Source organism: Chanodichthys erythropterus, chromosome 20 (genome assembly GCF_024489055.1).
Source record: "Chanodichthys erythropterus isolate Z2021 chromosome 20, ASM2448905v1, whole genome shotgun sequence".
Lineage (NCBI taxonomy): Eukaryota > Metazoa > Chordata > Actinopteri > Cypriniformes > Xenocyprididae > Chanodichthys > Chanodichthys erythropterus.
The window spans coordinates 34,827,017-34,850,497 of record NC_090240.1 but is presented as its reverse complement, the minus strand read 5'-3'; the positions used below and the strand labels follow the sequence as shown (position 1 = coordinate 34,850,497).

At 42.9% G+C, this 23,481-nt stretch overlaps 2 protein-coding genes across 4 annotated transcripts in view; one reads left to right on the top strand and one right to left on the bottom strand.

Moving 5' to 3' along the window:
- myl9a (myosin, light chain 9a, regulatory) overlaps positions 1-20,613 on the bottom strand; it is a 67,969-nt gene extending 47,356 nt beyond the window's left edge. Inside the window, exon 1 of the mRNA XM_067370677.1 lies at positions 20,067-20,613. Within this exon, the coding sequence (XP_067226778.1) occupies positions 20,067-20,139 (73 nt within the window). The 5' untranslated portion in view covers positions 20,140-20,613. The remainder of the gene's footprint in view (positions 1-20,066) is intronic.
- LOC137008898 (coagulation factor XIII B chain-like) overlaps positions 1-23,481 on the top strand; it is a 44,919-nt gene that overhangs the window by 7,675 nt on the left and 13,763 nt on the right. Inside the window, exons 2-9 of one of the 3 annotated variants that reach the window (XM_067370675.1) lie at positions 11,826-12,026; positions 12,118-12,214; positions 12,361-12,434; positions 12,783-12,971; positions 15,422-15,625; positions 15,824-16,030; positions 16,181-16,366; positions 17,676-20,140. In XM_067370675.1, the coding sequence (XP_067226776.1) occupies positions 11,826-12,026; positions 12,118-12,214; positions 12,361-12,434; positions 12,783-12,971; positions 15,422-15,625; positions 15,824-16,030; positions 16,181-16,366; positions 17,676-17,683 (1,166 nt within the window). In that variant the 3' untranslated portion in view covers positions 17,684-20,140. Of the gene's footprint in view, positions 1-10,065; positions 10,903-11,825; positions 12,027-12,117; positions 12,215-12,360; positions 12,435-12,782; positions 12,972-15,421; positions 15,626-15,823; positions 16,031-16,180; positions 16,367-17,675; positions 20,141-23,481 lie in introns of those variants that run through there. The other 2 variants (XM_067370674.1, XM_067370673.1) reach the window with 2 other exon arrangements.

The window sequence follows — 23,481 nt, the reverse complement described above, 5'->3', positions numbered from 1 at the left end:
TGGCAGGTCTAGTGACAGGCGAGTATATCTGTGGCAGGTCGAGTATATCTGTGGCAGGTCGAGTGACAGGCGAGTATATCTGTGACAGGTCGAGTGACAGGCGAGTATATCTGTGACAGGTCGAGTGACAGGCGAGTATATCTGTGGCAGGTCGAGTGACAGGCTAGTATATCTGTGACAGGTCGAGTGACAGGCGAGTATATCTGTGACAGGTCGAGTGACAGGCGAGTATATCTTTGACAGGTCGAGTGACAGGCGAGTATATCTGTGGCAGGTCGAGTATATCTGTGGCAGGTCGAGTGACAGGCTAGTATATCTGTGGCAGGTCGAGTGACAGGCTAGTATATCTGTGACAGGTCGAGTGACAGGCGAGTATATCTGTGACAGGTCGAGTGACAGTCGAGTATATCTGTGACAGGTCGAGTGACAGGCGAGTATATCTTTGACAGGTCGAGTGACAGGCGAGTATATCTGTGGCAGGTCGAGTATATCTGTGACAGGTTGAGTGACAGGCGAGTATATCTGTGGCAGGTCGAGTGACAGGCTAGTATATCTGTGGCAGGTCGAGTGACAGGCTAGTATATCTGTGACAGGTCGAGTGACAGGCGAGAATATCTGTGACAGGTCGAGTGACAGGCGAGTATATCTGTGGCAGGTCGAGTGACAGGCTAGTATATCTGTGGCAGGTCGAGTGACAGGCTAGTATATCTGTGACAGGTCGAGTGACAGGCGAGAATATCTGTGACAGGTCGAGTGACAGGCGAGTATATCTGTGGCAGGTTGAGTGACAGGCGAGTATATCTGTGACAGGTCGAGTGACAGGCTAGTATATCTTTGACAGGTCGAGTGACAGGCGAGTATATCTGTGGCAGATCGAGTATATCTGTGGCAGGTCGAGTGACAGGCTAGTATATCTGTGACAGGTTGAGTGACAGGCGAGTATATCCGTGGCAGGTCGAGTGACAGGCGAGTATATCTGTGACAGGTCGAGTGACAGGCGAGAATATCTGTGACAGGTCGAGTGACAGGCGAGTATATCTGTGACAGGTCGAGTGACAGGCGAGTATATCTGTGGCAGGTTGAGTGACAGGCGAGTATATCTGTGACAGGTTGAGTGACAGGCTAGTATATCTGTGACAGGTTGAGTGACAGGCGAGTATATCTGTGACAGGTTGAGTGACAGGCTAGTATATCTGTGACAGGTCGAGTGACAGGCGAGTATATCTGTGGCAGGTCGAGTATATCTGTGGCAGGTCGAGTGACAGGCGAGTATATCTGTGACAGGTTGAGTGACAGGCTAGTATATCTGTGACAGGTTGAGTGACAGGCTAGTATATCTGTGACAGGTTGAGTGACAGGCGAGTATATCTGTGACAGGTCGAGTGACAGGCTAGTATATCTGTGACAGGTCGAGTGACAGGCGAGTATATCTTTGGCAGGTCGAGTGACAGGCTAGTATATCTGTGACAGGTCGAGTGACAGGCGAGTATATCTGTGGCAGGTCGAGTGACAGGCGAGTATATCTGTGACAGGTCGAGTGACAGGCGAGTATATCTTTGGCAGGTCGAGTGACAGGCGCGTATATCTGTGACAGGTCGAGTGACGGGCGCGTATATCTGTGACAGGTCGAGTGACGGGCGCGTATATCTGTGACAGGTCGAGTGACGGGCGCGTATATCTGTGACAGGTCGAGTGACGGGCGCGTATATCCGTGGCAGGTCGAGTGACGGGCGAGTATATCTGTGGCAGGTCTAGTGACGGGTGCGTATATCTGTGGCAGGTCGAGTGACGGGCGCGTATATCTGTGGCAGGTCGAGTGACAGGCGAGTATATCCGTGGTAGGTCGAGTGACAGGCGCGTATATCTGTGACAGGTCGAGTGACAGGCGCGTATATCCGTGGCAGGTGACAGGCGAGTATATCTGTGACAGGTCGAGTGACAGGCGAGTATATCCGTGGTAGGTCGAGTGACAGGCGCGTATATCTGTGACAGGTCGAGTGACAGGCGCGTATATCCGTGGTAGGTCGAGTGACAGGCGCGTATATCTGTGACAGGTCGAGTGACAGGCGAGTATATCCGTGGTAGGTCGAGTGACAGGCGAGTATATCTGTGACAGGTCGAGTGACAGGCACGTATATCTGTGGCAGGTCGAGTGACAGGCGAGTATATCCGTGGTAGGTCGAGTGACAGGCACGTATATCTGTGACAGGTCGAGTGACAGGCGAGTATATCCGTGGTAGGTCGAGTGACAGGCGCGTATATCTGTGGCAGGTCGAGTGACAGGCGAGTATATCCGTGGTAGGTCGAGTGACAGGCGCGTATATCTGTGACAGGTCGAGTGACAGGCACGTATATCTGTGGCAGGTCGAGTGACAGGCGAGTATATCTGTGGCAGGTCGAGTGACAGGCGAGTATATCTGTGGCAGGTCGAGTATATCTGTGGCAGGTCTAGTGACAGGCGAGTATATCTTTGGCAGGTCTAGTGACAGGCGAGTATATCTGTGGCAGGTCGAGTATATCTGTGGCAGGTCGAGTGACAGGCGAGTATATCTGTGACAGGTCGAGTGACAGGCGAGTATATCTGTGACAGGTCGAGTGACAGGCGAGTATATCTGTGGCAGGTCGAGTGACAGGCTAGTATATCTGTGACAGGTCGAGTGACAGGCGAGTATATCTGTGACAGGTCGAGTGACAGGCGAGTATATCTTTGACAGGTCGAGTGACAGGCGAGTATATCTGTGGCAGGTCGAGTATATCTGTGGCAGGTCGAGTGACAGGCTAGTATATCTTTGACAGGTCGAGTGACAGGCGAGTATATCTGTGACAGGTCGAGTGACAGGCGAGTATATCTGTGGCAGGTCGAGTGACAGGCGAGTATATCTGTGGCAGGTCGAGTATATCTGTGACAGGTCGAGTGACAGGCGAGTATATCTTTGACAGGTCGAGTGACAGGCGAGTATATCTGTGGCAGGTCGAGTATATCTGTGACAGGTTGAGTGACAGGCGAGTATATCTTTGGCAGGTCTAGTGACAGGCGAGTATATCTGTGGCAGGTCGAGTATATCTGTGGCAGGTCGAGTGACAGGCGAGTATATCTGTGACAGGTCGAGTGACAGGCGAGTATATCTGTGACAGGTCGAGTGACAGGCGAGTATATCTGTGGCAGGTCGAGTGACAGGCTAGTATATCTGTGACAGGTCGAGTGACAGGCGAGTATATCTGTGACAGGTCGAGTGACAGGCGAGTATATCTTTGACAGGTCGAGTGACAGGCGAGTATATCTGTGGCAGGTCGAGTATATCTGTGGCAGGTCGAGTGACAGGCGAGTATATCTTTGACAGGTCGAGTGACAGGCGAGTATATCTGTGGCAGGTCGAGTATATCTGTGACAGGTCGAGTGACAGGCTAGTATATCTGTGACAGGTCGAGTGACAGGCGAGTATATCTTTGACAGGTCGAGTGACAGGCGAGTATATCTGTGGCAGGTCGAGTATATCTGTGACAGGTCGAGTGACAGGCGAGTATATCTTTGACAGGTCGAGTGACAGGCGAGTATATCTGTGGCAGGTCGAGTATATCTGTGACAGGTCGAGTGACAGGCTAGTATATCTGTGACAGGTCGAGTGACAGGCGAGTATATCTTTGACAGGTCGAGTGACAGGCGAGTATATCTGTGGCAGGTCGAGTATATCTGTGGCAGGTCGAGTGACAGGCTAGTATATCTTTGACAGGTCGAGTGACAGGCGAGTATATCTGTGGCAGGTCGAGTATATCTGTGACAGGTCGAGTGACAGGCGAGTATATCTTTGACAGGTCGAGTGACAGGCGAGTATATCTGTGGCAGGTCGAGTATATCTGTGACAGGTTGAGTGACAGGCGAGTATATCTTTGACAGGTCGAGTGACAGGCGAGTATATCTGTGGCAGGTCGAGTGACGGGCGCGTATATCTGTGGCAGGTCGAGTGACGGGCGCGTATATCTGTGACAGGTCGAGTGACGGGCGCGTATATCCGTGGCAGGTCGAGTGACGGGCGCGTATATCCGTGGCAGGTCGAGTGACGGGCGAGTATATCTGTGGCAGGTCTAGTGACGGGTGCGTATATCTGTGGCAGGTCGAGTGACGGGCGCGTATATCTGTGGCAGGTCGAGTGACGGGCGCGTATATCTGTGGCAGGTCGAGTGACGGGCGCGTATATCTGTGGCAGGTCGAGTGACGGGCGCGTATATCTGTGGCAGGTCGAGTGACGGGCGCGTATATCCGTGGCAGGTCGAGTGACGGGCGCGTATATCTGTGGCAGGTCGAGTGACGGGCGCGTATATCTGTGGCAGGTCGAGTGACGGGCGCGTATATCCGTGGCAGGTCGAGTGACGGGCGCGTATATCTGTGGCAGGTCGAGTGACGGGCGCGTATATCCGTGGCAGGTCGAGTGGCGGGCGCGTATATCCGTGACAGTTCGAGTGACGGGCGCGTATATCTGTGGCAGGTCGAGTGACGGGCGCTTATATCCGTGGCAGGTCGAGTGACGGGCGCGTATATCTGTGGCAGGTCGAGTGACGGGCGCGTATATCCGTGGCAGGTCGAGTGACGGGCGCGTATATCCGTGGCAGGTCGAGTGACAGGCTAGTATATCTTTGGCAGGTCGAGTGACAGGCGAGAATATCTGTGGCAGGTCGAGTGACAGGCGAGTATATCTGTGACAGGTCGAGTGACAGGCGAGTATATCTTTGACAGGTCGAGTGACAGGCGAGTATATCTGTGGCAGGTCGAGTGACAGGCGAGTATATCTGTGACAGGTCGAGTGACAGGCGAGTATATCTGTGACAGGTCGAGTGACAGGCGAGTATATCTGTGACAGGTCGAGTGACGGGCGCGTATATCTGTGGCAGGTCGAGTGACGGGCGCGTATATCTGTGGCAGGTCGAGTGACGGGCGCGTATATCTGTGACAGGTCGAGTGACGGGCGCGTATATCTGTGACAGGTCGAGTGACGGGCGCGTATATCCGTGGCAGGTCGAGTGACGGGCGCGTATATCCGTGGCAGGTCGAGTGACGGGCGAGTATATCTGTGACAGGTCGAGTGACGGGCGCGTATATCTGTGACAGGTCGAGTGACGGGCGCGTATATCTGTGACAGGTCGAGTGACGGGCAAGTATATCTGTGGCAGGTCGAGTGACGGGCGCGTATATCTGTGGCAGGTCGAGTGACGGGCGCGTATATCTGTGGCAGGTCGAGTGACGGGCGCGTATATCTGTGGCAGGTCGAGTGACGGGCGCGTATATCTGTGGCAGGTCGAGTGACGGGCGCATATATCCGTGGCAGGTCGAGTGACGGGCGCGTATATCTGTGGCAGGTCGTGTGACGGGCGCGTATATCTGTGGCAGGTCGAGTGACGGGCGCGTATATCCGTGGCAGGTCGAGTGACGGGCGCGTATATCTGTGGCAGGTCGAGTGACGGGCGCGTATATCCGTGGCAGGTCGAGTGGCGGGCGCGTATATCCGTGACAGTTCGAGTGACGGGCGCGTATATCTGTGGCAGGTCGAGTGACGGGCGCATATATCCGTGGCAGGTCGAGTGACGGGCGCGTATATCTGTGGCAGGTCGAGTGACGGGCGCGTATATCCGTGGCAGGTCGAGTGACGGGCGCGTATATCCGTGGCAGGTCGAGTGACGGGCGCGTATATCTGTGGCAGGTCGAGTGACGGGCGCATATATCCGTGGCAGGTCGAGTGACGGGCGCGTATATCTGTGGCAGGTCGAGTGACGGGCGCGTATATCTGTGGCAGGTCGAGTGACGGGCGCGTATATCTGTGGCAGGTCGAGTGACGGGCGCGTATATCCGTGGCAGGTCGAGTGGCGGGCGCGTATATCCGTGGCAGGTCGAGTGACAGGCGCGTATTTTATGTTGGACGTTCGTTAGACATTCGCCAAGCAAATTAAGGGACTGTCTCAAAAGTACACACACACATTCCAAGATGCGACACCATGAAAAGCATATTAATAAAATGTAAAGAACGGAATTAAGTGGGAAACCTTATTTTAGTGGAACACATCATTTAAAGCTGTGAATGAGTTATTTGCTATCAACTCGTACATTGTTATTACATTGTTCTCCACCATTTTATTTTACCTGATAGAAACAGGTGTTGTCAAGGCAAGTGTAATATATTCACTAACACTTGCAACACATCATACATGACTTGGATTTTGGAAATGTAATTTTGTCAATTTTTTATGGATTTTGGAAATACACAAATCTATATAACTTCCTGGTCATGTGACCCATTGATGTCACACCACCTGTTATATATTTACTAATATGGCATCAACAATATATATATATATATATATATATATATATATATATATATATATAGTTGTAGTGTATATACAGTACACATATATTACACATACTATGGTACTGTATATCTACATTCCTGACCCAATGACTTCACATAACTTTAAATAGGCTTTGTTCACACTTTTTGTACTACACACACTTAGCTTAAACAGTTTGCTTGCTTACAATGTATGACTGTATTTTTTTTTTTCCCATATATTCAACATTATTTCAATTTCTGTTATGTGACCTGATGATGTTACAAACCCTGTAATATACAGTAGTCAACATTTGAAGTGGATCAAAACATTTCATCAAAGTTGTCCTAACTTTTTTTATCCACTTCAAATGTTGACTACTGTATTTATGCATATTTCTCACCAATGACTTTCATTTTCTTTTTAGGCTTTGACAAGGCATTTGATAGAGTGGAACATAGCTTGAGCTTTCACTGTCTTCTTTGTTAATTTATTTTCTAATATCATTAAGACACTTTATGCAAACAGTAATTCCCAATTTCATCTGTTTTGTGTTTTCACCATTTTTCTGTTGCTTTGCAAATACATTTTTAAACAATCTATAAGCAACTTCTCTGCTTCTAAAGATTGTATTTATATTAACAAGATATATTTTGTAATAACATCAAGTCCTTATTCTTTCAGCACTGCTTGTTACAAATTTTGGTTCTGCAATTACATTTCACTTTTATGGAAATGCTTTTCCAAATTCACAATTGCAAAAATTTCTCTTTGTTTAAATTGGAAAAATATTGTTTGGATTATCTTACATTAATTTGTTAATTTGTTTACAATTTGGCATATTTTACCATAAAATGTATGTTTTTTTTTTTGCTGAGATATGGTATTTTTATGTCAAAAAGACTTTGAATTAACAGTCATTCACATTTGCAAGTGATTTAATGCTGTCGTGGTTGATGTATGTATAACCCTCAAAAGATCCCCGGAAATTGCATACAATTAAATCTTGTCTAAATATTGTTAAATTCTATAAAACTAAAGATACTATCATCTTTAATCAATTCTTCAACCAAAATTCCCAAACCAATTGTCATTAAAATCGTTTTTTTTTTTTCTAACATTGATTTATTTACTATTCCAAACTGTGCATTAATGTGCATTTCCATTCAAAGGAATTATTATTGTACATGACAATAAAACCTATTTATGTAAGTTTGTTATTAACATCAAAATTGTATTTTAGTAAAAACTCTGATGCCTTTTTGAAATATAACATTTGGTTTTATGTATAGATAAGTAACTACTTATTTCACTGTAATACTACATAATGGTGACATTACAAGATCCTAACACCATTAGTTCACATTTGTTAATATTTAAATAATCACCAGAAACAGATGAAAAGGAATTCAATCTGTTGATTGTTTAACTTCTGTATGTTTTCTTAAATAAAGGGATGTGTCATGAGCTAACTGTTGATGCTATTATATAAAGTTGTCAGTATTTGATAATAGTCATCAAATGTAAACAAAATTAAGTTTCTTAAATGTAGTCACCTTCAGTTGTGTTGAATGCCTTTTAAAAATCAGTAAACAATATTCAAACAGGGCAATGTCATTTATATCTAATATTAGCCACATATTATTCCTAATACAGATAATAATAATTAAAATAATAATTCTGTGAAACTAACAAATGCAAATGTAAAAATAATAATAAAAGAGCATGTACATTTGGTGAGAAATGTGTGTGGCTATATTAGGGTGGTTTTGACAAATTTTCAGATCACATGACCAGGAAGTTATATAGATTTGTGTATTTCAAAAATTCATAAAAAATTGACAAAATGACATTTCCAAAATCCAACTCGTGTATGATGTGCGACAGGTGTGTGTGAACATATCGCAACTGGTGTGACATCATCGGGTCACATGACCAGGAAGTTATATAGAATGTCACAACAATTGTACAACAAATGTACACATTTTTTTTTTTCATAAGTTGTTTATCATGTGCTGCATGTATTTATATACATTGTATGCGATTTCAGCTCAACCACAAAGTTAAATATATTTATTTCATTATGACATTCACTTTACTTACATATTTACAACAGATATATAAATAATATAAAAGTTAAAAATTGTGTTAATCTATACTTAATCTATTTACTTACATCAACTACTCATGAAACAGGATTGTGTTTTAGTGTTTAATAGAATAATGCACATATTTTACCAACTTTGTTGTGCATTTTGCACTTTTAAGACACTCCCTAACTCCTAGCGCCCAAGTGGGGATCATAGAGTGCCCCAGGGATGACGCATTTTTGTAGGCAAAACCCGGAAGCGATTAGCATTTTAGGACTTCCGGGTCCAACGCCGTAAAGTCTATAGGTTTTTTAATGGGTTTTTGCTAAATCGCCTGAAATAAGGTCTGTGGTTAACAAAGCCTCTAAATACTTTCACGTTTTGATCTATGACATAAAACACACCAGTTATAACCCACTTGTGATTTTTTTAAACTTTTACTGTGTCTTAAAATCGGCGGTTGCTAACAAGTTGCTAAAAGGGACTTCTTCCTTTGGCGGGGACTTTAGATGTCATCATGACAAACAGGACATTTGGACAGCATTTCTCATGAAAAAGTGGAAAAGTATTCATAACAGCACAGATCATAATCAGCGATCATGTTTTTAAATAAAGTTATTTTTTAAATACAGTTTGAGGAAGCTTGGTGGTGACGACGTTGATCCGCGACCATGGTGTGCTGTAGTCCGTTAATAGCCTACTGTTAGCCTTTTATATCTGACGACTTTATTTAGGCTTCAAAATCTATAAATGTTGTGTTAACTTGTAAAGATTATCTTGATAGACAAAACGTGTAAGTGTCATAACCCTTTGTTAAACACAGAGCTTATTTTCTGCGATTTTCCAAAAGTCTATGGGAAAAATGAATAGGCTTTCAAGCGAGGGAACCCGTGCGCCGCTAACTTCCGGGTTGGCCTACAAAAACGCATCATCCCTGGGGCACTCTATTGTGAGGGCTTTTGCACTTCTGATTCTTAAAACAATGACATCACCTATTAATATTATAATTAGCTCCCTGAGGTCTGAAAACGCGCCGGCGCGTTTTGCAGGTTTTTTTTCACATTGCAGCAAAACTGTAACTTAGTAAATACTAATGACAAAAAAATAGACTTATGTCAAAAGAAAGTTGAAATGTCAGGTTTTAAATCGTGCAAGTCAAATCTAAAACAAAAATTCTGTGTTTATGTAATCTGTATGAAAAGAGACACACGTCAGAAGTCCGTGTTTCAGCTCATTATCTGCGAATGCGGCCATGCCCACGGAGCCAGCGCTATTCAGAGGCAAATTCAGAGGCAATACAGGCATACATCGTCTCAATCATGTATTTATTGTCTTGAAAAATGTTTATCTGGATGTAAAAGCCATGGTTAACGACCTCTGGAAGACATGCCGTTAGTTCCTAAAATGTCCTCTTCTTCTTTAGAATAATTTGTGGACTAAACGTGCACAGAGAGCACCCTCCGGCTGCAAGTATGAATTGAAAACACCATTCCTGAAATGTCCTCTTCTTCTTTAAAATAATTTGTGGACTTAAGGTGTACAGAGCGCCCTCCGGCTGCAAGTATGAATTGAAAACACCAGCGCTCATAGTGATAACAATGAATATAGAATAAACTCTGTAAAGAATACAATCTGTATAGAAATTGACATACATATGAGAATCCATCAATATTTATCCAAATGTGCATGCTTTTAACTTTTGATACTAGGATTTATAATGTGATCTGAACGAGATACAGCATCATTCACGTCTTTATATGCAATTATATATCAATTAAATCTGAAGAAAAGATCGAATGTCTAACGAATGTCCAACATAAAACCAACTTTACCGCACCCTCTGGACTAGCACCTGGTTCGTGCTGGTGGAAAGGGGGTATTCTTATGCATATCTTAGAGATATTTTTTCTTAACCACATGTTTAAAATAGATTTACTGCCATCTAGAGTCATGCATTGCATAATCTTCCAGTTGCAGATCATTGCTATAACATTCACACTCAAAACACTTGAAATGAGTTGAACTTAAAGGTTCTCTAAGCGATCCTGAGTGGAGTAACTTCCTGTTGACATTCTTAGTGTGGTCAAACAAAACAGAGGCTAGATAGACCCTCCCTCCTCCTCCCCCTCACCTCCGTGCTTCCTGAAACAGTCATGAATGAACGCGCATTTAAAATCATTCTTGTCGCTTATTGACTGGAGCATGTTTATTATGATTCGTGGTCCAGATTGCACCAGTTTGTTTTTGTTGCCGTTTTTGGAGCTTGTGGCGACTACAGAGTCCGCGTTTTTTACAGCGTGTTCAGGAAACAGGCAGCTAGCGGATAGTGAGGAGATGTTTGCTGTATGTGAAAAAAAATGTTTTGGCCTAAAAACGCGTGACATCGCTTAGAGGACCTTTACAGACTATCAGTATTTACATCATGTGACCCTGGAACACAAAACCAGTCATAAGGGTCAATTTTTTGAAATTGTGATTTATACATCATCTGAAAGTAAGTAAATAAGCTTTCCATAATGTATGGTTTGTTAGGATATGACAATATTTGGCCGAAATACAACTATTTGAAAATCTGAGGGTGCAAAAAAATCTAAATATCGAGAAAATTGCCTTTAAAGTTGTCCAGTTGAAGTCCTCAGGTCATTTAAGCTTCATTGATGCAAACTCCTCACCTTTCACTGAGAATTCACCTTTTTGAGATCAAAAGAGGTCACCTATGGGATTTGCATAGATCCAATGAGAAAGTGTGGTGTGGGGGGTAATATCTATAATGGGTAATATTTTATGTATTTGAGGTCTGAGATGTGGCAAACTGTATTGCTGTCTAATCAGCAAATGAAGAGTTCAGATGCCATGTGAAATTTTCTTCTAAAACGAACATTTTTATGTTCAGTTATTTCACTTTAATGGCAATGAAAAGGACCTATTAATTGCCATTAAAGTGAAATTACTGAACCTAAACATACAAGCTTGATAAAAATGCTAATTTTTGAAGAAAATTTCAGATTGCACTTAGAGGCTTTTGCATCTGAACTCTTCAAATATTTTCTTAAATATTCTGCATAGCACTTCATCTATCCACTCACAAAAATACATTTTTGATATATTTAGAGTAGGAAATTTACAAAATATCTTCATGGAACATGATCTTTACTCAATATCCTAATGATTTTTGGCATAAAAGAAAAATTGATCATTTGTGACATATACATGTATTGTTGGCTATTGTGTGACTTATGACTGGTTTTGTGGTCCAGGGTCACATACTGATGATTAAGTGATTCAGTAGCAAGAATATATGTTCTTTTTTTAGTACGGCAGCCAACATGCATATACTTAACATAATCTGCATTACCTAATCATGTGACAGCATTTTTCATCACTATCATTTTTGTGCTTTGAAACTCTCTGTTTCAGTGTCTCAAAGACATTATCAGTGTGGCGAACCAACCAAATATCTGGACAAGCAGCTGGACAACAAATATATTCACAAATCACTGTTCAACGATGGGGAAAAAGTGGCTTATAAATGTTTTCCGGGTTATTCACAGTCGGGTGGAAGTCGAATATCACGCTGTATGAAAGGACGCTGGACACTGTTGGACATGATCTGCCAAAGTGAGATGGATCTGTTTATCTATGTCTCTAAAATATCTATTATTTATTCATTGCACTCAATCTTTTCATATTTTCTCATTTATTTTCACAGAGAAAAAGTGCAATGCGCTGGGTGACATAGAGAATGGGCAATACAGTCAAGAAGGACGGTCATTCGGCGATAAAGCCATTGCGATGTGTAATAAAGGGTACTGAAACCTTATTTTCATTATTCATGTCTGAAGTCCATGAATATGTGAAAACATGGTTAGAGCAGGCAGAATAAGTTACCAGGCCAATAATGTTTCCCTTTCATTATGTCATTTTTCTGTCATGTAATTGTTTTCTCATGCAGATATGTTTTGAGAGGAGGAAGAGTCCGTATGTGTGTGGAATCTGGTTGGAATGGGACAGACCCCATCTGTGAGGGTGAGTTTAACCCTTTGTCTTTTAAAATCATCAAAACCCTTCGATTTACAATTATAACACTCTAAACTTTCTAGCTATCACTCAGCCACACACTCGTGAAATGCAATTATATCTTCTAAAAACCACAAACTATGAAAATGCATGACGCAGTAGCGTTTCAACAGACCTGCATTAGATGTAAGAGGATTGTGTGGCAGTAAATCCCTTTTAATCTAATAAGTTTGACTCAAATCACAGGTGGGTTGTATAGGACTTGTAGAAAGTAAACTGGCGTCCTCTAGTGGTGAATACTGGTAATTCATCATCATTGATTGGCACAATGAATTGTTATTTTTTCTTCTGTTTTAGTGTCAAAGATCATCTGTTCAGCACCTGACGTGGCAAACAGATGGATTAAACCTGAAGAAAGGACACAGTACACTGTCCAAGACACTGTAACCATCACCTGCAGTGAGGGATTTGATCTGATTGGCTCGTCAGTGGTCACATGTGGACCAGATGGCCAATGGCTGAACTTGCCTGAGTGTCGCCCTAAAGGTAATTTAAGCTGTTTTCACACTTGGGCTGTATCTGAAATTGTATACTTCCCTACTATATAGTAGCAAAAAACAGTATGTGACAAAAGAAGTATGTCTAAATTCACAATACTCATAAAAGAGTCTGCAAAAAGACCCTGGATGACCTACTACTTCTGGTAAGATGGTAGGTCACATGATAATGACAGCAAGCTGGATGTAGTATGTCTGCATTACATTCATAATATATAGAACTTACTTTTTAGCAGTCGTTAATTAATTTCAAGAAAGTATGTGATTTCAGATAAAACCCTTAATGCATGCTGCTCGCTAAAGGTGGTTTCTTGCTATAAACTTGTATCTCTATTGAACGTCAGAAAGACATTGGACTCAAACATTGGATAGATGTTAGTTACATTTTGGTGAAATCAGGTTGATGTCAAAACCCAACATTGGCTTGATGCCAACCTCCAACATTGGATAGACATTGAATTTTGGTTGGAAATAAAAATGGAATGGAAAATGAAAATGAAAAAAAGGTTGATGTCAAAACCCACTGTGGGCTTGACACCAACCTACAAAACTAGATAGACGTTGAATTTTGATTGGAAATGTAAATCGGGTTGATGTCAAAACCTAACGTTGGACTCCAATATTGGACAGATGTTAAATTTTAGTGAAATTAGGTTGACGTCAAAACCCATCGTTGGCTTGATGCCAACCTCCAGCATTGGACAGATGTTATATTTTGGGCAAATCAGGTTGATGTCACAACCCAACATTGGTTTGATGTCACCCTCCAAAATCAGATAGACTTTGAAGTTAGGTTGGAAATGAAAATGGAATGGAAAATAGAAGTGAAAATCAGACACCAAACTTCAACATTAGATAGATGTTGAATTTTGGTTGGAATTGAAAATTGTGTTGACATCAAAACCCACCATTTTGGGTTTTGGCTTGACAGCATCCTCCAGCATTGGACAGACATTGAATTTTGGTTGGAAATAAAAATGGAATGGAAAATGAAAATGAAAAAAAGGTTGATGTCAAAACCCACTGTGGGCTTGACACCAACCTACAAAACTAGATAGACGTTGAATTTTGATTGGAAATGTAAATCGGGTTGATGTCAAAACCCAACGTTGGACTCCAATATTGGACAGATGTTACATTTTGGGCAAATCGGGTTGACGTCAAAACCCAACATTGGCTTGATGTCACCCTCCAAAATCGGATAGACTTTGAAGTTTGGTTGGAAATGAAAATGGAATGGTAAGTGGACATGAAAATCAGACACATATCTTTAACACTAGATAGACGTTGAATTTTGATTGGAAATGTAAATCAGGTTGATGTCATAATCCAACACTGGCTTGATGTCACCCTCCAAAATTGGATAGACTTTGAAGTTTGGTTGGAAATGAAAATGGAATGGAAAATGGAAGTGAAAATCATACACCAAACTTCAAAACTAGATAGACATTGAATTTTGGTTGGAATAAAAAATTTTGTTGACATCAAAACCCACCATTGGCTTGACACCATCCTCCAGCATTGGACAGACATTGAATTTTGATTGGAAATGAAAATCAGGTTGATGTCAAAACCCAACGTTGGCTTGATGTCAACCTCCAACATTGGATAGACATTGAAGTTTGGTTGGAAATAAAAATGGAATTGAAAATGAAAATAAGGTTGATGTCAAAACCCACAGTGGGCTTGACACCAACCTTCAAAACTAGATAGACTAGAATTTTGATTGGAAATTTAAATCAGGTTGATGTTAAAACCCAAAGTTGGACTCCAACATTGGACAGATGTTGAATTTTGATTGGAAATGTAAATCGTGTTGATGTCAAAACCCAGTGTTGGATTTATGTCAACTTCCAACATTGGACAGACATTGAATTTCCATTACTTTATCATTTACCACTGTGGATGATACAATTATGACATTTAGCAGATGTTGGGCTTTGCTAAAATGTTGATCTTTGATGTTAATGTGATGTTGCTATGAGATGTTTGAAAGATATTGAACTTTTAGTTATGTAATACCATGACTTAAAACCAGAAAATATCAACGTCTAATGATGTTAGAATTTAACATTGTGTAGTATCCGTTGTTGGGTTTTGGTTACCGTACCTAAAATGTTGGTCTTTGACATTAATATGATATTGGCATCAGATATCTGGTAGACATTGTATTTGATGTTGACGTAAAACCAGTAAAATATCAACGTCAGCTGTTGTCAGTGTCCTTTAGCATGGTCTGTTTTTTTGATGCTGCTCCTTTAAGAATAATGCTCTTTTTGGAGTTTTGATCCCTGAAAGTTCTTGTATGTGTTCATAACACATCAAGTCCTGTTATCTTAAAACATAAGGAAACATTGACCTCTTTAAATGTCTTGTGTATATAATATTCACTTCAGTCTTTCTCCTTGTTTTTCTTTCATTTGCCGATGATCTCAAAAGTTCAGTTCTCAAGAGTCCCACGTCTCATTCTCAAAACATGTCCCACTCCTGAATTGGGAAAAAGTGGTACAGTGAAAGAGCTGAAGTCTGTTTACGTGCCGGGAGACCCCTTATCCGTCACCTGCAATGAGGGATTCATCGGATCTGGAGATTTCATGTGCGACACAAACGAGAAATGGATCCCAAATGAGCCGAAGTGTCAGAGTAAGTACAGATGATTGAATGTTTTGGGGAAAATTGTATTGTATCCAAGGAAATGTGATGATCTTCTTTAATATTGTGAATATTGTGCCTGGAGTCATTTTATTCTGATAAAAACAAGCTGGTAAACAAATAGAAATGTTAAATCCTTGCATGTCAAATGAAGGAGTAAGAGTGTTTCGTGCCCTTGTTTATTATCAGTGATCAAATGTTTCGCACCTACTGTGGCAAACGGAAGGATACGTGGATCTAGAGTTCTGTACAAATACAGAGACATTGTGGACTGTTGTGCAATGACATTGTGCAATGAGGGCTTTGATCTGATTGGCCCGCCACAGATCACATGTGGACCAGACGGCCAATGGCAGGGCTTGTCTGAGTGTCGGCCTAAAAGGATTTCAGCTACTGGTAGGTGCATTATTGTGTTGAATGGGTTTCAAACATTAGTATACATTGTGGTCACATGAAGGGCCGACTTTAGTATTCTTTCTGTTGATGAGATCAGTGAATAATATAGGCAAGATTCAGCGCCTAAACTCAGTTTGTTTTTTCTCACAGGTAAATGCGGTCCAGCTCCATCACACCCCAACTTTGAGCTCAGAGACTGGTCCCCCACACTGGAAGAGTACCCATCTGGTTCTCGCATTCGTTACAAATGCGTTATAGGACACCGCAGGGCCAGAGGGAGTGACAGTATACGCTGTCAAGGTGGCCAGTGGACAAAACTGAAGCTCCATTGTGAACGTATGTCATAGGACCTTTAACTGCATTTGCTCCCACTTATTATTTTGAAAGATCCAAGGATTCTCAGTAGCTGTGTGTGTGTGTGTGTGTGTGTGTGTGTGTGTGTGTGTGTGTGTGTGTGTGTGTGTGTGTGTGTGTGTGTGTGTGTGTGTGTGTGTGTGTGTGTGTGTGTGTGTGTGTGTGTGTGTAGCTTCAAGAGAGCAACCATACATTTTTATTTTCTGGATCTTTTTATTCATTTATAATCATTTGTCATATTATAATTTTTTATTGCATTCACTTTGATTATAACTTGTTGGATTTGTTCTGGTCAGACTGACATTATTAAATAAATCCTGCTCATTTATTCTACACTGCAAAACTGATTTTCTTGTTTTCCAGTACAAATATCTAAACATTCTTATATCAAGATACATTTACTTGAGAAGCAAAATAACTTAATTACATTTTTCAGAAAACAAAACTTAGTATGAAAATGAAGTGACATTATGCTAAAAACAAAACAAAAATCTCTGCCAGTGGGGTCAGAAAAATATATAAATAAAAATATGTAGTTTTTTCGCAGCTAGAGCTCACTGATTCAAAACAAAGGTGTATCTTGATGACACAGAGTTTGAGCGCAGAATCTCGGGAGATGTGGTCTTCACCTCACAGCCAGTGGAAAAGAATCGGGATTGGACTTGAGCAGAAATCATGTTCATGGATGAGATTATTAACATTACTGTAGTATGAAGCAGAGCAAGGTGAGTGCCGAGAGATGAGGCATGGTAAAGCATGGTACTCGCAAAAAAATCAAGAAAAATAGATTTAAACAATAAGACTAAACGTGTTGAGCTATATAACAATAATTCGTTTTCTGTCTAAATATATCAAAACGGTTGTTCCCTTGCCTATAAAAACATGTACCTAGTGACTGACCTAGTGGTTTTTGGATATTTTACAGCAAAAATCTTACATGTTGTGTGCCTTTAATTCAAAGGGAAAACAAGTTTATCCCCCCCATCCCCCCCCCCCCCACTGGCAGACATTTTTTCTTGTTTTAAGCATAGATTCAATCATAGCATTCAGCATAGATTTTTAAGAAAACAAGACTTAATATCTTCAATCATTTTGCTTTTCAAGTAAATGTATCTTGATTTAAGAATGTTTAGATATTTGTACTGGAAAACAAGACAAAAATACTGAGGAAGAAAATATTGTTTTTTGTTTGTGCATTTTGTTAAACGCATATTAGTGAAATATTTCTGTGGCCCCTTTATGTTTCTTCATTGTTTTAATACTTTGTTACCACAAATTTTAATTTAAAAAGGCATTTGAAGACATGTCTGTCCTCACCCACATGTGCCATGAGGATCAAGAATAAGGGGATTAAGGTCTGTCTATAAATTCGGGAACACAGTGACAATCGCCTGCGATCCTGGTTTAATACTTATTGGACAGAGTTTCATCACCTGTGGCCCAGACGGGGAGTGGAAACCAAAACTTCCAGAATGTGAGCAACGGGACATAAGATTTAACTGAAAGACACACAATACAGCTGGGGGACCTATTATGCAAAATTGTCTTTTACATGGTGTTTGGACATAAATGTGTGTTGGCAGTGTGTACACAACCACCCTATAGTTATAATAATCCACCCACTCCTCTTTTTTTTAATCCCCATAAATCATAAGCAGTGTCTCAGAACAAGCCGTTTCCAGATCCCTGGCAGTGTGAGGTCACAAAAGCCACAGGCCCCGCCCACAAGTGTTGACAGACACTGACGTTTGAACATAGAACCGCCCTGAGCGCGTTCACAGTGAGTCAGCCATTGCTGCACTGACGAGAATGTCTCTCAAGCATTACTCCCTAAATCTGAGCTGCTGAAATGGATTAACTAGGTTTTCTAGGAAAATGCTCCCTCAGTTCTGTCGAAATTCGTTTATGTCTGCACGAATCATTTCGCACCGGACTGCTTAGTGAACGAATATCAATACAAAGGGACAATACAAAACAGAAACTGTGCTGAAAATATGCTACTCAAGGAGGACATGCAAGTAAAACTTTTCGTGATCCATCTTACAGCCTCCAGAGTGATACTGGATACGGCAGTAATGAAGGTGAGAGCACTTTATTACAGTTCATCAGAGTTTATTGACGGGTATAAAGTTTACCCGTTTATTAAGCACCACCCGAAAGGCATAAGGTCTTTATATATTCGTTTGCTGTTAGTTGTAACGAGTGTGAGTGCAGGTGCGAAGTAAATTATTATATCTGAGATAATAATATTTCTGAGCTAAACACGCGTTTTTATGGACACACTGAAGAAAGCCTCTACAGGCTCTGCCTCGATTTGTGTCTCAAGTCATTCGTTAGTCTGGCTGTTTGAGAGATAGAGATCAAGATTAAATGTACATTTAAAAGTGATTATATAGTTGCAATAAACGCGTTAAATCCACCGCAGCGAAGGACTATTATTCTGCTGCTCTGAACCGCGGAAGAACTGATGACGGCACAGTTTAAAGTTTGGTTGACCAATCAGCGGAAAGGGGCGTTTCATTCCCGCCCACATGATATTCAATTTGTTTATTCATTTTCTACCCCTGAACGAAAAACGAAAAATCAAGCTGAATTCTTGTTTTTTGTTTTGTTTGAAAAAAATGAAAAACGAAAAAGGTGCCGTTTTTTATTTCCCGATTTCATTAATAAATCAAAAAAACGAATGACCAAAAGATACACGGACCGATAACAAAGTCGCAATTACCTTTTTTAATTTTTATTCAGTGGTGGAAACAAGTTTCCATTATTTTGCATTTCTGTATTTCATTAAAATGTGCAGAACACTACTCGAGTATTTATTGTCATAAAAGAAGTATTCTGAGAATAAAGTCCTCTTTTTTTTCTTTCAATTCATGACTTTTTATTTATGTATTCTGTTAATCTACAGCATTATGGATGCTATTTTTGTAACTTGTTTTTGTTGAATTACAAGAAAAAGTCAGAATTTATATAAACTTACAGTTGCGAGGAAAAAAGTCAATTGCAAGAAAAAGGCAGAATTGTGAGATGTAAACTTGCAATTGCAAGAAATAGTCAAAGTTGCAAGATATGAACTTGCAATTGCGTCAAAGTCAGAATTGTGAGATATAGAATGCAATTCTGACTTTTTTCCTCGCAACTGCAAGTTTAGGCTATATCTCGCAATTCTGTCTTTTTTCTCGCAATTGTAAGTTTATATCTTGCCATTCTGATTTATTTTTTCAGAACTGCGATATAAACACAATTACGTGTTTAAAATTTAGAATTGTGAGATAAATTACCTTTTTTTTAATTCAGTGGGTGTTTTGTTCAATCCATACTTTTCATATTTCATTAAAATGAGCAGAACACTATTTACTCGAGTATAAACATTCACACTCCCTCTATCAAACAACTTCCATGATGATAAGCAGCATGTTTGAATGGTGTAATTTAAGAGTAGACAAACACACATGAAGCCTGAGTGTCTTGAGAATGTAGATGTTTGCTCTTATATTTGTTTTTATATTGTATTTTTTATATATATATTTATATATAACTCTAGTTTTTATTTCAATTGTTTTAGTAATTTTAGTTCTTCAACTTACACTTATTTCAGTTGCCAAGGCAACATTTCTAATTATCATTTAAGTTTGTTAAGTTTAGGTTTTTAAAGTAATGTTAATATGAGCTTTGATCTCACCCTCATGGGGCTTGAGCTCAACTCTGGTCCTGTCCTTCTTGAGGAAGGTCTTGTTGGCTTCAGAGTTGCGCATGGCTGCCACCTGGCTGTAGAGATCCACACTGCGAGCTGCGCTGCTGCTGTTCTTCAGAAGGACGGACAGAACAGCGTCCTGACCAACACACGGTCCATCACCCTCCAGGGCAACTTCAACAGACACATCACTGGCGCTGGTGGGAGAGTAGATGGACCGTTTGGAGCCGTAGCTGCAGGCCGTTTCCACAGCGGTGCGCTCCTCCGAAGAACCTGATGAATGAGGGGGAAACGAGATGGAATCTGTGTGGTGTTTTTGATATGCTTTACTATGTGCAAAGTCAACACCATTGCTGAGTATTTTCTCCTTAAAGACTACCAAAGACAGTCTCAAAATTAAAATCTTAAAGTTATGCTTTTTATAGTTTTTAATCAGTAATTATGTTATGCTGCTGTAGGATATGTGATATGGCAAAATGTTACTTTATTATTTGAATTTGATACTGACGCACCTAAATTTTTTTTTTTTTTTTGGTAACACTTTAGATTACAGCCCGGAAAGTACTGTGTAATTACAACAAATTTACAGCGTAACTCAATAATTATAGTGTAACTATACAGTAAGTATGTGTAAGTATAGGGGAACAACATGTGAAGTATTGGGAATAAAGGGGTAACAGCCAGGAAAAATAACAAATTATTCATACTTTTAATATTTTATAACTAAGGGGTACGTATGACATAACTAAGGGGTAAATATGACATTACGGGCCGTAAATTAAAGTGGAGCTTGTTATGTAGTTACAGGGTAAGTAATTAATAAAAATAAATAAAACGCAAAACAGTCATATCATTTGGAAAACTTTATTTGAAAAACAACTTATTTCAAAACACATTTAAAGCTACAACACTTCTTATTTGTTTCTCTTGCTTGGCTTCCTCCTCCTCTTGTTCCTCTTTTTCTTTCTTTCCACCTGTCACAATCACCGTCAGTTCCTGTCACTTCCCGGACTACATCTCCCATCATCCTCTCTGCCACTCACCTGCACACACTTAACACTAATCACTAATCACCACACCCAGCTGCTGCTCATTATCAGGACTATAAAGGACTTCCACTCACACCACTTCACCGTGAAGTATTGTTTAACTGTTGTTGCAATTCTGAGCATTTCTCTGTATTCCCTGTCTGCCTGTTCCCTGTTGCCGTTACTGCCTGTTCCCTGTTTTTGACCCATTGCTGCCTGTCCTGATCATTGCCTGTCCCTTGACTACGATTCTGCCTGTTCCTCACTGTTCCTGTTTGTTCCTGGTTTGACCCTGCCTGTACAACCACTCTAATAAACGCTGCACTTGGATCTCCAGCCTGAGTCTTCCATTCACAACAGAATACTTCGCCATCTACGATCCAGCAGCTTCCACAAGCATTCCCAGCCTCAACATGGACCCAGCTATACGTCTCATCCGCCTTCGTCAAGGTAATAGTACCCTGGAGGACCACATTCAGAAGTTTCAGGATATTGCCTATTATGCAGACTGGCCTGACTATGCACTTATAGACTTTTTCTGTGATGGCATTAATCAACCCCTCCAGGATAAACTTAGACAAGAGAGACCGCGTTCATCACTTACTTGCTTTCTGGATTATGCATTATTGACTGTTGGTTCTCTGTTTACTGTGGGGGTCGCGGAGGAATGCGACACCATGGTAGATCACGTAATGGGCACCTCACCAGATGACACTCACAAAATGGCGGTCACCACAATAACAACACCAAGTCCAGAGCAACGTCACGTCTCCGCTGATCACCCAGAGTCACGTCACGCCTTCGCTGATCGCCCAGAGTCACGTCACGTCTCTAGATCAGTCTGGGAGCAGAGAGGGTTGCGTTCCAGTGTGACTGATCCACCGCTGATTTCAGCACGAGCGGCTAGCATTCCTAAGCCTCCGCCGGCTGCTACGCTCTCAAGTCAACCGGCCGCTTCGCTCTCAAGCCCGGTGGTCGCTTCGCACTCAAGCCAGCCGGACGCTTCGCACTCAAGCCAGCCGGTCGCTTCGCTCTCAAGCCAGCCGGTCGCTTCGCTCTCAAGCCAGCCGGTCGCTTCGCTCTCAAGCCAGCCGGTCGCTTCGCTCTCAAGCCAGCCGGTCGCTTCGCTCTCAAGCCAGCCGGACGCTTCGCTCTCAAGCCAGCCGGACGCTTCGCTCTCAAGCCAGCCGGACGCTTCGCTCTCAAGCCAGCCGGACGCTTCGCTCTCAAGCCAGCCGGACGCTTCGCTCTCAAGCCAGCCGGACGCTTCGCTCTCAAGCCAGCCGGACGCTTCGCTCTCAAGCCAGCCGGACGCTTCGCTCTCAAGCCAGCCGGACGCTTCGCTCTCAAGCCAGCCGGACGCTTCGCTCTCAAGCCAGCCGGACGCTTCGCTCTCAAGCCAGCCGGACGCCGCTTCGCTCTCAAGCCAGCCGGACGCTTCGCTCTCAAGCCAGCCGGACGCTTCGCTCTCAAGCCAGCCCGACGCTTCAGCTCTCAAGCCAGCCGGACGCTTCGCTCTCAAGCCAGCCGGACGCTTCGCTCTCAAGCCAGCCGGACGCTTCGCTCTCAAGCCAGCCGGACGCTTCGCTCTCAAGCCAGCCGGACGCTTCGCTCTCAAGCCAGCCGGACGCTTCAGCTCTCTAGCCAGCCGGACGCTTCGCTCTCAAGCCAGCCGGACGCTTCGCTCTCAACCCAGCCGGACGCGACGCTCTCAAGCCAGCCGGACGCTTCGCTCTCAAGCCAGCCGGACGCTTCGCTCTCAAGCCAGCCGGACGCTTCGCTCTCAAGCCAGCCGGACGCTTCGCTCTCAAGCCAGCCGGACGCTTCGCTCTCAAGCCAGCCGGACGCTTCGCTCTCAAGCCAGCCGACGCCGCTCTGCCAGCCGGACGCCGCTCTCAGCCGAGCCGGACGCCGCTCTCAAGCCAGCCGACGCCGCTCTCAAGCCAGCCGGACGCTTCGCTCTGCCAGCCGGACGCCGCTCGCCAGCCGGACGCTTCGCTCTCAAGCCAGCCGGACGCTTCGCTCTCAAGCCAGCCGGACGCTTCGCTCTCAAGCCAGCCGGACGCTTCGCTCTCAAGCCAGCCGGACGCTTCGCTCTCAAGCCAGCCGGACGCTTCGCTCTCAAGCCAGCCGGACGCTTCGCTCTCAAGCCAGCCGGACGCTTCGCTCTCAAGCCAGCCGGACGCTTCGCTCTCAAGCCAGCCGGACGCTTCGCTCTCAAGCCAGCCGGACGCTTCGCTCTCAAGCCAGCCGGACGCTTCGCTCTCAAGCCAGCCGGACGCTTCGCTCTCAAGCCAGCCGGACGCTTCGCTCTCAAGCCAGCCGGACGCTTCGCTCTCAAGCCAGCCGGACGCTTCGCTTTCAAGTTCGCCGGT